The sequence below is a fragment of the Elaeis guineensis genome, chromosome 13, assembly GCF_000442705.2.
Source record: "Elaeis guineensis isolate ETL-2024a chromosome 13, EG11, whole genome shotgun sequence".
Taxonomy (NCBI): domain Eukaryota; kingdom Viridiplantae; phylum Streptophyta; class Magnoliopsida; order Arecales; family Arecaceae; genus Elaeis; species Elaeis guineensis.
In genome coordinates this window covers 50,248,950-50,261,176 of record NC_026005.2, presented here as the reverse complement: position 1 = coordinate 50,261,176, position 12,227 = coordinate 50,248,950, and the positions used below count along the sequence as shown (strand labels likewise).

At 38.1% G+C, this 12,227-nt stretch overlaps 1 protein-coding gene across 1 annotated transcript in view; it reads left to right on the top strand.

The window, feature by feature from the left end:
* Window positions 1–3,667: 3,667 nt before the first annotated feature.
* The window catches only part of LOC105052030 (carotenoid 9,10(9',10')-cleavage dioxygenase), a 20,985-nt gene continuing 12,425 nt past the window's right edge, over window positions 3,668–12,227 (top strand). The window contains exons 1-4 of the mRNA XM_010932713.4: window positions 3,668–4,036; window positions 5,653–5,723; window positions 6,348–6,362; window positions 7,348–7,459. Of these exons, the coding sequence (XP_010931015.2) occupies window positions 3,809–4,036; window positions 5,653–5,723; window positions 6,348–6,362; window positions 7,348–7,459 (426 nt within the window). The 5' untranslated portion in view covers window positions 3,668–3,808. The remainder of the gene's footprint in view (window positions 4,037–5,652; window positions 5,724–6,347; window positions 6,363–7,347; window positions 7,460–12,227) is intronic.

The window sequence follows — 12,227 nt, the reverse complement described above, 5'->3', positions numbered from 1 at the left end:
AATAGACTCCTTAAAGGATCCAAAGAAACCCCTTAAACCATTAGATCTCGATTGAAAGCACCCAGAACTGTCAGATCGTACGTCGGTCCACAAAACAAGACGTAGACTGTGAGAAACGCGTGTGAAATGCCGTGCAGTCCACGGTGGACCACGAGAAACCAAGGAGAAATGCCTCCTCGATCCACAGGCTCGTTCGTGGATGCCCGATCCATGACGGATCGGGATACCCGCGGGCTGCTCCTGCGTGCGCATGCGCGTGGACTTGGGCCGCACCCCCACGTGTGTGCACCTAGGCCTGGGCCGTGCCCCGTGCGTATGCACCCGGGCCTGGGCCGCGCTCTACGTGCCCGGGCCACGTGCTGCCGCACCCGCCATGTGCGGCCGCACCGCCATCACTCTGCTGGCCCACCACTGATCGTCGGCAGTCTTCCATCGCTTCGAATTTCGTGCCAGCTTCTCTCGCACGTATCTTCTCTGTCCGAACTCCATTTGAGGTAATCTTGGGCTCATTGGTTTCGTCACAGACCTCGCTATGGGCTCAATGTAGATCGAATGTTGAGGCATTAAATCCTAACAATCTCCATCTTGACTCAATATTCGGCTTTCTTCTAACTCTGAGAGCTTCTGGATCTCCTCGCCCCCATATCCTGGGGCTATCGCCTGCTGATCATGGATGGGCAAATATGGAAGTCGAGTCAGATCTCTCGATCCCATCTCCATCGTATGCTGTGCTCCTCCTGACTTGAGACCTGCTGGGGGCATCATCCTGTGGCAATAGAAATCTCATCTTGCGATATCCCTTTTCATCCTCTCGAGTCTTGCATCTCGTGCCTGATCTACCTCCACCTGGAGCTCCATCTCGCTCTAGGCTCCTCCTAGCTCCTAAAATTCTACCTCGCACTGAGCTCCCCATCAGGTAATAATATCCTCTCATCTTCTTTTTTTCCTCCAGAATAATTCTATCGTCACATAGCACCTTCAGAATTTCTCCATCAGCTACCATCCTGTAGCCTCCCGAATCCAGTCTGCTCAGTGAAATAAGATTTTATCTAAAATCGGGTATGTATCGAACCTCCCCCAATCTTCTCATTGCACCATCATGTGTCCTCCAGCTGACCGTCCCAATGCCTCTGATTGCACAGTATGATCCATCTAGCAGATAAACAGTGCCCTCACTGTTCTCCATGAAGTCAAACTGCTCCTCTCTATAACATACATGATAGGTGCATGCAGAATCTAAGATCCACTACTGGAAAGAAGTAGATACCTCGTCAGATATCTTCAGGACATCTCCTTCTGAATCGCTACTAGCCGTCGCTACAGCAGCCATCGTCCAATCTCTGAGTTGAGGGCAATCTCTGGCTAGATGTCCCAATTCGTCAAACCAGTAACACCTGATCTTGCCCAAGTCCCTCATCCTGGACTTGGACCACCCTCGTTGCGATCTCCTATCGCTCTGTCTACTGTCTTCTGCTCCTCCAGAAACCACCAAAGCTGAGCTACTGTCACCTGAGCTCGAAGCCAGATTTTTTTCTCTTGAGAACCTCGTTCTGAAGAATCACCGTGGTGACCTCATCCATCTTGATGGTACTCTTCTCCATTAGAAGAGCAGTCACCAAGGACTCATACGAAGGAAGAAGCAAAACTAGCAAAACCAGCGCACTAGTCTTCTCCTCAACATTCTCGCCAATACTGAGGAGGTTGGTGAGGATCTTCTGGAAGTGGCTTAGATGCTCCTACACACTCTGTCCCTCAGTTATCCGCAACTAGTAGAACTGTCTTCAGAGGAAAAGAGTGTTGGTGAGAGATTTCATCATGTACAACTCTTCGAGCTTCGACCACAGCACCGTCGAAAAAATTTCGTCAAGCACATGGATCACCACCTCATCCGCTAGATACATGCGGATGGTACTCACCGTCTGCATCTGTAGCCGTCTCCAATCCTGCACCTCCATAGTGGTCGACTTCTCCTCGCATAAAAGAGCATCAATCAACTCTTATTGGATGAGCACATCCTTCACTCTGGCCTGCCACAAGGAGAAATTGCTCTTTCCATTAAATTTATTGATCTCCATCTTGATTGATCTTGTCTTCTCTATCTTCAGTCTTGCTCACCATCGCTGCAATCTGCATCTTTGTACCGTCTCGCTCTAATACCACTTATTGGTGGATGTCTGATCAGGACACTACCTCCCAGAACCTTTTCGATACCGTGCGATGCAGCAGGAAGATAGAAGAAATAAAATAAAAAACAATCAAATACGTGGATCAGTTAAAAAGGGCTCGCCTCCATGGAGCATGCAAACTTCACTATGAGAAAAAAGAATATTACAAGAGGAGATCTCACCCTCAACCCTTGTATACCCAATTTCTCCCTCACAGGAAGTTCTCCCTCACAAAAGCTCTCTTTTTAGGAAGACCCCTCTGAACTTCTGAAGCGACCGCTGTCCGCTGTCTAGGAGCCTTGCTCCTGCTCCTCTCAGCGTGTGGTGTCTGCTTTCTCCGTGGGTTTTTTGCCTTCTAAAGTTGCGCCGCACCCCACTGTTCTCGGATGTTTTGTTGAAAAAAAACCACCACGCCCACAAGCCCTCTGTTCCTGTGTACTGGCATTTATAAAGGCTTAAAACCCAACACAAATAGGAAACAGACTCCTTAAAGGACCCAAAAAAACCCTTTGAATCGTTGGATCTCGATCGAAAACACCCAGGACCATCAGATCATATGTCGATCCACGAAATAGGATGTAGACCGCGAGAAACATGCATGAAATATCGTGCGGTCCACGATGGACCGCGAGAAATCGAGGGGAAACGCCCCCTCGGTCCACAGGCCCGTTCGTGGACCGCCCGATCCACAGTGGATCGAGATACCCGCGGGTTGCTCCTACGTGCGCGTGCGCGTGGGCTGGGGCTGCGCCCCTGTGCGCATATGCCCGGGCTTGGGCCACGCTCTATGTGGCCGGGCCGCGCGCTGCCGCACCGCAGCCTCTCCGCCGGCCGTCGGTGGTGCTCCGCCACTTTGAGTTTCATGTCAGTTTCTCTCGAGCGTATCTTCTCCGTCCGAATTTCATTTGAGATAATCTTGGACTCGTTGGTTTCGTTGCGAATCTCGCTGTGGACTCAATATGGATCGAATCTTGAGGCATCAAATTCTAACAATATGGTGGTCTATCAAGAAAGAAAAAAGAGGAAGGAGAGAGAAGAGGAGGGATGGAAGAGATGCGGCTTACAAAATATCACACTAATTTTTTATTTTTTTTAATTATATTTAAAATTTGAGCTATTTATTGCACCGATCGAATACGTGATCAATTAAATTTGGTTGCTGATAAACAGATCCAGATAGATAATCTGAGAAAAGTCAATAATAAAATAACTATAAGAGGTTCACGGAGCATTGTAGCAAAATCTAATATTTCCCCATCAAGCATTCGATTGTTTCTTTCTTGTGAAAGAATGATCTATCTTCTTTTGGGACGTCGACCGTTGGATGGCTATCTGCACAGATGTCCAAGCATTTTGAAGCGAACCAATGCCCGATCCAATGGTCGATTCGCGCGAAAGAAAGTGAATCATTTTTTCTGCCAAAGATGATAACAGTGACATGAATGGATAAATAAATATTATTCCTTTTGTTTTTTTTATATGAATTTTGACGTTCTACGTTGCGCTTGCTCTGCCGGCCATCTCCATCCGCTTCCCCAGTCATCACTTCTCCAACTTCAAATACCCACCCCATCTTCCCCGAGCCACCGCCATCGCTGCCATTCCACGGGACCGATTCGATAGCAGACGGAGTAGCCGCTGCCATGGGAACCAAGGAGGCAGTGGAGAATGAGCAGCAGCGGGGGATCGTCGCCGTGAATCCGAAGCCGAGGAAGGGCCTAGTCTCGAAGGCGGTGGATTTGATCGAGAGAGTCATCGTCTACTTGATGCACGACTCCTCGAAGCCCCTCCACTACCTCTCCGGCAACTTCGCCCCCGTCCGCGACGAGACTCCGCCCTGCTTCGACCTCCCCGTCCGCGGTTCCCTTCCGGTGAGTCCAGCAACCGTTTCTTAATCTTTTCCCCATTTTTTCAAAAAACTTTCTGTGTATTCTAAGTGAGTTCAGCTCAAAAGGTGGGATCTTTTTCCTTTTTTTATTTTTATTTTTTTTTTGAGATATTGCATTTTTTTCTGGTTTAGTGGTGGTTTTTGGTTATTTTTGGGTGATTCCACATTTATTTGTTTATATTAGCTTCAGTAGAGATGGGAGCTAATCTAATTTATCCGGAATTTTGTCAAACAAACAAAATTTACCTGGAATTTATGAAACGGTTATATACCATTCTTTTGCCCCATGTTCTCTTGTCCGACGTTTTCTTTTTTCTTTTTCCTTGATTTTCTGATTTTTTTTTGGATTTTAAGTATGTTCGGCATAAAACCTTGAACATTTTCTTTGTTACTTGAATTTAAATGGGAAATTTCGCAGTTTTATCCTGTTCTAGAGGAGGTTCAGGTTCTTTTGAACATATGTTTGTGTTTTATTAGCTTTTAAGTGGGGAAGGGAATTACTTTTATTTTGTCTGGGTTTGGTAAAAAGATCGTTTTGTTATGATACTTTAGATGGTTCGACTGTTCTAGAGGAGATATATGATTGTTTTTGGGAGACCATTTATTTTGTTTATTTTTTATTGGCTTCTGTGAAGAAAATCAGCCTTAATTTATCTGGGTTTTCTAAAAATGGTTTTTTGATCGATTTGTTTAATCGTTACTCTTGGTCTTCTAGCCCATATTATCGAATGTTCCTGTTTTGTTTTAGTTTTTTATCTTAATTTTCTTCAGGTTTCTATAAGTGATTAAGTGTGGATGGGGTTACTGATTCTTTTTGGGTGCTTGTTTATTTATTATTTATATCAGCTTCAATGAAAGGGGAATAGGCTAAATTATCTGGGTTTCAAAATAATAAAAAATGGATGATTTATTGCTTCAGTTATCTACTACCCATGCTAAGATACCCTTTTCCTTTTTCAAAAAACAATTTTCAAATATATTATGGATCCTAAGTGAATTTCGCAGGTAAAAGTTGAATTTCTAAATTTACACTTGTTTTAGTAGACAACTTGCATTTAACCCCCTTCTGGGGAAAGATTCTGGTTTTCTTTGGGCAGTTAATTTGTTGGTTTATTTATCTGAGACACTTTGGTGGAGAAGAAATACTCACTTTCTTATATTTTTATCTCCCAAATTATTTTGCTTTTGTTTTGTTAATTCTTATTGTTCTTCTTGAAAATGATAGGCTATATTGCTTCCGAAGGAAATAAGAAACGACTACCAGTCGGAGGGTCCAGTTCAATCACCCATTCATCAGCCAATGCTGGATGATTGACACACGTGCACACACACGCACTTGCGTGCACACAAATACATATACATACATATATACATACATCCGTACATATACTTATTCATGTATATACATATGCATACATACATACATACATATACCTGCCCTATTTAATCTCCCGCGGCGGCTGATGAACAGTTGGCATGGGATGATTTAACTGGAAAGGATTTGAAGTCATTTTTTTTTTCCTTCACTACCACCACCACCTCCACATCTGAATGGATTTATGAGAATAGCCTGAAGTTTGTGTAGTATCTGGTTGGCAGGAGTGCTTGAATGGTGAATTTGTTAGAGTTGGACCAAATCCCAAGTTTGTTCCTGTGGCGGGATATCACTGGTACCCTCTTGCTTGACTCTTCCTCTCATAACTTCAAGATTTACAGCACCCTCAAGGAAAGAATGTAGTTTCCGAGTATTTTTGGATACTTTTACATAATTCCTGACTATTAATAACTCATCAATCTTTTGCTTTTTTCTTTTTCTTTTAAAAAAGATTTGCTGAATTTTGCCTGTGCTCAGAGATGTTTCTGATATTCTTTAGCTTACAGAAGTTAATCATTCCAAAAATCAAAATAATTTCTCCCAAGTTTTGCTGAATTATGTACTTTTGCTTTTGGTGATTTATTTGAATATCCTGATTTAGTGATCGTTCATTCTGCTTTACATCTAGACATGTAGGTGTGATATATTATACACTGATATATGCTTTATTAAGAGACATTTCTCATACTTCTTGAGCTGCACTGTTGTCCTTAAATGTAACCTTTTCTGCATCAAAATTCAATGCATATCTTCCATTTCCAACCTGTGGGCAATCATATTCATATTACATTCATAATGAAAGAGAGAACTTCTTGCTGTGATATCTTTAGTTGCAAGTAGCGGACACATGTTCCATCAAGCTTTCTAGAGACATATTCAAGGTAATGGTTAATTTTATTTTTTTATTTATTTTGTGCAGGTTTGATGGAGATGGGTGCGTATTTACTCACCTCTTTGTTGAAGAACCAAAATGACCTGGTTGTAGACTATTTCTAAAATATTCATGAAATGTGGATTGTTTTGAGCTATGTGGTTTCACGATTGCTTCTGATTGTGGACATTCTTGATGGAGGCTGGTTTATTATGATAATCAGCATGCATAGTGTATGACCTAGATCTGATGTGCTATCCAAGGATGGCAAATAGTGCATCCATTCTCCAAGTGAAGTGTGCTGGTTATGACACTACTGTATTGACACTACCAGAGTGATGTTTCAACACAATTTGGTTTTTTCTAATACCATATACTTTATAAAGAATGACTAATGTATCCTTGATGTTGTAGTTGAGAGCTAATTTTTGTAATTTTTCTATCTCAATTTATTTCACTCATTTCACTTCCTTAACTCTACCACAAGTATGGTACTTGTTAGATGCTCCAACATATTATCCTGGCATACTAAAAATATTCATGAAGACTCAAAATATTTCTTATAGTCCCAAAGCATCTTATTTTGCTGAAAAAAATTAAAAGTAATGTAGCATGAACAGACGATAGCATGTTTTATAGGCTCTTCTTCAATTCTAGATCTGTCTGCATGGGAATTGTCTGTAGTGTAGCTTCCAATTTTCCATATGATTTAAGTGCAACTTATTTGTAAGACTTGATTCTTCACATGGAACTTCAGTTTTGGCTGCCTCCAAATTTCCAAATATATAGTTGTAACTTGTAAGAATAGGAATAGATGGACTAGAATCAAGGAGAGGAGATATGGGAGAATTACAGAAGAGAAGTAAACTGAAATCATCTTCAAATCACCCATTCTCTTTGAATTCAGATTTTTTTTGTTTTTCAAAGTTGCAACTTTTCCTGCTCTTGGATAGCCATGCACTCATTGGTTCTGGGAGTTGCATATGTTTAAATGACCCTGATATGTAAGAAAACTGATGTATGATGAAATTTTCATTTTGACTTGTAGAATGATTCATGGCATGCACATCAAGGATGGAAAAGCAGCTTATGTTTCACGCTATGTTAAGACTTCACGACTGAAACAAGAAGAATTTTTTGGTGGAGCAAAATTTATGAAGGTGAACAAGCAATCAAGGCCATGTTTTTGCATCTGTGTTTTCGTTTACATCTTGTGCTTGCCTTTGCACTTTATAAATAGTAAAAGCTGATACACCAGACATTTATAATGCTTTAAAGTTGTTTCAAGGCAATGCTATTCTGGGTTTCTGGATTGTTTCCATTCCAGTATAATAAATTTTACATGTTGTTCTAACCTGCAATCTATATCCTTGCTTATTGCTTGGTCTGCACCATGAACCTAATGCAGATAATTACACTGGGTTCCATCTACATCCTTGCTAATATTTCTGTCGGCACTAGATGTCCTGTAGTCTTGTCTGGATAGGCCCACGTCCCTGCATAATTTCTAGAGGCTGTACTTCCTCATGAGATGCCTGTTTTTAGTGTTCCTATCAAAAATGACTGGATGAACGAGCACTATAGTGGGTCAAACCTAATTGATATTGACCAAATTTGAGCTTAGTTGATGCTCGGAATGCTTGATCAATTTGACTTGATATAAAGCTTGATTAGACTCTAATTTATCATTCCTAAATTTATGTTGCTTGGACTCTCACTTTCACCTGGAAGAATCCATGCCCGATACATGTCGGAGTTGGATATACTCTTAGATACGTGTAGAGTTCTTTGGCCATAGCTCTTAGTGATCCATGAAGAGTTAGGCCCCATTTGGGATTCCTTTTGGAGAAGCCAAAAGCCCTTCCTAGAGCCCAAAAAGCACTATTGGGCAATATATGGGTGTTTAGTAAAAAACTTGAACCATCGATATAGTCCTCCCTTTTGGAGCTTCTTCTTAAAAGTGCTTTCTGAAGCCTGTTAGGAAGTTATTTATATGACTAAAAAACCTCTAAACTTCACACTTTATTATATTTATAGTGTAATACTATATAATATTATATTAAAATAATAATATCAGGTTCATATATTATAATTGTACTATACTATGTAGTAACAATAATATTTCTAATCCTATATATCAAAATATTGTATTATAATTATCCAGGAATAGTAGATGCATTATATTAATTATATTATATTATACTATTGTTATTGACAATACTATGTTACTATCATTATCATTATCATAATATTCATATTTTAATAGCATAACATTATTATATTCCTGTAATATTATACTATTTTGTTGCAATATTATGCTATTCCAGTATTATATTATTAAAAATAAATAATTTGTAAATTAAATACTACCAAACGAATGTTAAAGTTCCTGAAGACTATAGAAATTTAGTTACCACATGGCAAACAAGCTTTTATTAAAAGCTCTACTAGCAAAAGCTCTGTTGACAAAAGTTCTATTGACTAAAGCTCTACTATCAATAGCAATCCCAAATAGGGCCTTAGCCTAATAATGAGCTCAACCCACCATAATGTTGTCAAAAGAAGGCTCTTTATTGTTTTTATAATTTGGTCAAGGATGTGAGCATCATGATGATTTTGCAAAGGTCATGCTGCCTAATCCTTAAGCTAATCTTGGAGCTTGGATGAGAACATTGGTATAACATCCTACTGCTATTTTTTTTTTTTTGAGTTCAGTTAATGGTTCAATATAATTAATTTAGTTTAATATAGTTTTTCCTATGAGTCTTCATTTCCTTTTGCTTTTAATTTTCTTGAGTCAAACACTTAGATATGCATCTAAATCAAATTCTCATGTCCGTGTCCTTCCAAGACCGATATACTTTATCCAATTCCAAAAGGAATATGATGATGTCGTAGAGCAAACTGACTTTATACAATGTCATCCATTTGCTTGGCTGATTTCAGCACATAACATACTTTTCACTATCATATAGTATATCTGACTTGCTACTTATTTTGACCAGTGAAAGCACGTGCTTTACATGTGAAAAGTCGGTTTGTATTGTATTTTTTCTTTCTGGAAAAAATACTAAAATTATTGAGTATATACACAAAGTTTAATCCATTATTAACATAAAATTCATCCTAAATTTCTGCACCTCATTAATTATGCACCATGAAATGTGAAGAATGTACTCTTCCAAATATACTTTATGTCATCTTAACTTCTAATATGAGAAAATATTTTGAAAATTCTTGATTTGAATAGGTTATTTATTATATGAATTGAATCATCAAAAATAATATGAAGAGTTCTATTACATGGATAAACAATCATGATTGTAATGAAAATGTAAATATTTAAAGCATATGTTGTGCAACTTTGATGGTCCTTGCAAATGTTGAGGCTTCTTTTAAGCATAGCTTACAAACCCTTGCTAGCCAGAGATTTGTTGGAGCCCCATATAGCCTATTAAGAAAGCACACAGAACTTTCACTTATTGGAGTGTCCTACAAGCATACAGGTTTGATGAATGTATCTAATAGCTTGAGGAACTTATCTCTGTCAATAATTTATCATTTATGAGTAATGCTGAGAAGATTGAGAGCTGGTTGATCTTAGATGCTTTTTTTTCTCTAAATAGCAAGTCTTGATGAACATTGACATGATATGTAATTATGTATATGTGGTCAAGTCTTGGCCGGTAGGAAAATTATCAATCCCAACATCTTGTGAGCCTATTGTCTAACCATCATTTTTCATTCTCAATGTTAAAAATGTGTAAGCAAAGGTCAATAAATAAAACAAAATAATATTGTTGTTTACTTACAAAGGATATCAACTCATGAGCTAGCAAATTGATATTTAAATAACTATTGTAGTTGGATGATTTGATTAAAGTTAGTCATTCATGCATCAATGACACACCTAAAACACTTAGAATCCATTGTATTGAAGTCAATGAGTTAAAAATAATATTCGTTAAGGGGGCGTTTGGTATAAGGTGATCCATCCGAGATCAAGGATGACGTGGATGAAGGTGAGGAGATCACTGTGTTTGGTTGCACCGTGGTGATCCTATGTAGCAGTGATTTCAAATCACCCTCCAACCTAATAATGAAATACCTGTCCTTGAGGTAAGGAATCTAAGATCATCCTCAGACAGTGATCTTGGGATAAAATATGAGGACAAAAATATCGAAAAAAAAAGTACATCAATATATTGTTAATATATTATATCAATATTGTATATATGATATTATATTATATTTGATATTATATATTATATTTATGATATATATTATATTATAATATATTATTAATCATATTATTCTCATATTATGGTTTAATGATAATTTTAAACTAGAGTAAAAATATCTAATTGTATTTTATATTTATATAATAAAAATTATTTACTATATTACTTCTATTTTTCTTATTTTTCTAATCAAAATAAATATTCATATTAGCAAATAATATATTATAAGTATAAATAAAAATATTAATTCTATAATAACAATTGATATATTTTTATATGATTAATAATTTATAGTACTAGTAAATATATTTTTATGGAATATATTATGGATAGTTTTGGTATTATATAATCAGTGATCTTGGATTTTCATAGAATACCAAATAGGTTATTCGTAGATATTCGAGGATCTTTAATCACCTGACCATGGCTTACCAAATGCAGTGATCTTAGATCACTAGTGATTAGATCATCATAGGATTTAGATCACCAGTGATCTTAGATCACCATGATGATCACATTTGGGTCACTAAATGCTACCTAAGGATAATACTACCACAATAGAGCATAGACAACCTATAGAAATTCCTTCATATACTTCACCCTCAAATTTGAACTAAAAAATAAACTCCTATCCAATCAACCCTGTTACTGAGTGACAGGAGCTGAGAGGGAAAGGAGAAAACAGTCACCATCCATACACTTATTCATAGCCCAACTTGCTAGCTAGTCAGCAAGTTGATTACCTTTTCTATGTACATGAGATGCAAAAAACAACACTGTATGCTCATATGAAGAGGAAGAGTATAACATAGCTACCCATGGATGACTTGCTAATCCAATAGATCATCACCTTTGGATCACCTTCCATCCATTTTTTAGTTGCATTAAACTTCCACCACAATACCTTCCAAGGAGCCCTTATTTCAGCCATGGAAGCAACACAATGGAAATTGATGACAACCAGCATATGGAATTTGCCAATCTCTTTCCCTTTCAAATACTAACACCTGATAAAGGAATTGTGTGAATTAACCTGTATTCATGTTGGACCTTCCACAAACAAGTTACATGTTTGAGGGCATGTATATAGATAAGAATTGGATTTGCTGCAAACCTACCTATATGTATTGAACATGCAGGGGTCACCATTCGCTCTCTCTCTCTCTCTCTCTAAATAAAAGAACTTTTAACACTCAAGGTATCATCATCCTTAAGCAGGGTACTCAGATTGAAATTTCTTTGGTTGGGTTGGATCTGATGCTAACTTACATGCATGGTTTGTCATCGGTGCTTTTAATTGTGCATAGGCAACCAACCTCTTGCAATTTGAGGAAGTTTGTCTAGCCTTGTACACCATCATGGAATTATGTCCATGAATTTGTTAAGCAATCTAGCTAGAACTCAACTTTGTGGGGCAGTTGATCTAAGCATTTCTTCTTGAATGAAAATGAGGGACTGTAACATGTGATAGGTTAGTCATTCCCAAGTGCCACCATATCTAGAGTGTGTAATCACAAGAATTTGTCAAGTGTTATTATGCAGCACTGCTCTGGAGGAAAATAATAGAGTAGGAGTCAACTCTTTAGGCACCAACTAAAATATGGCCTCTTGATTTAATTAAGATACCCTTCTATCAATACACACATACACACATAGATATACATAAATATGTATACATATACATATC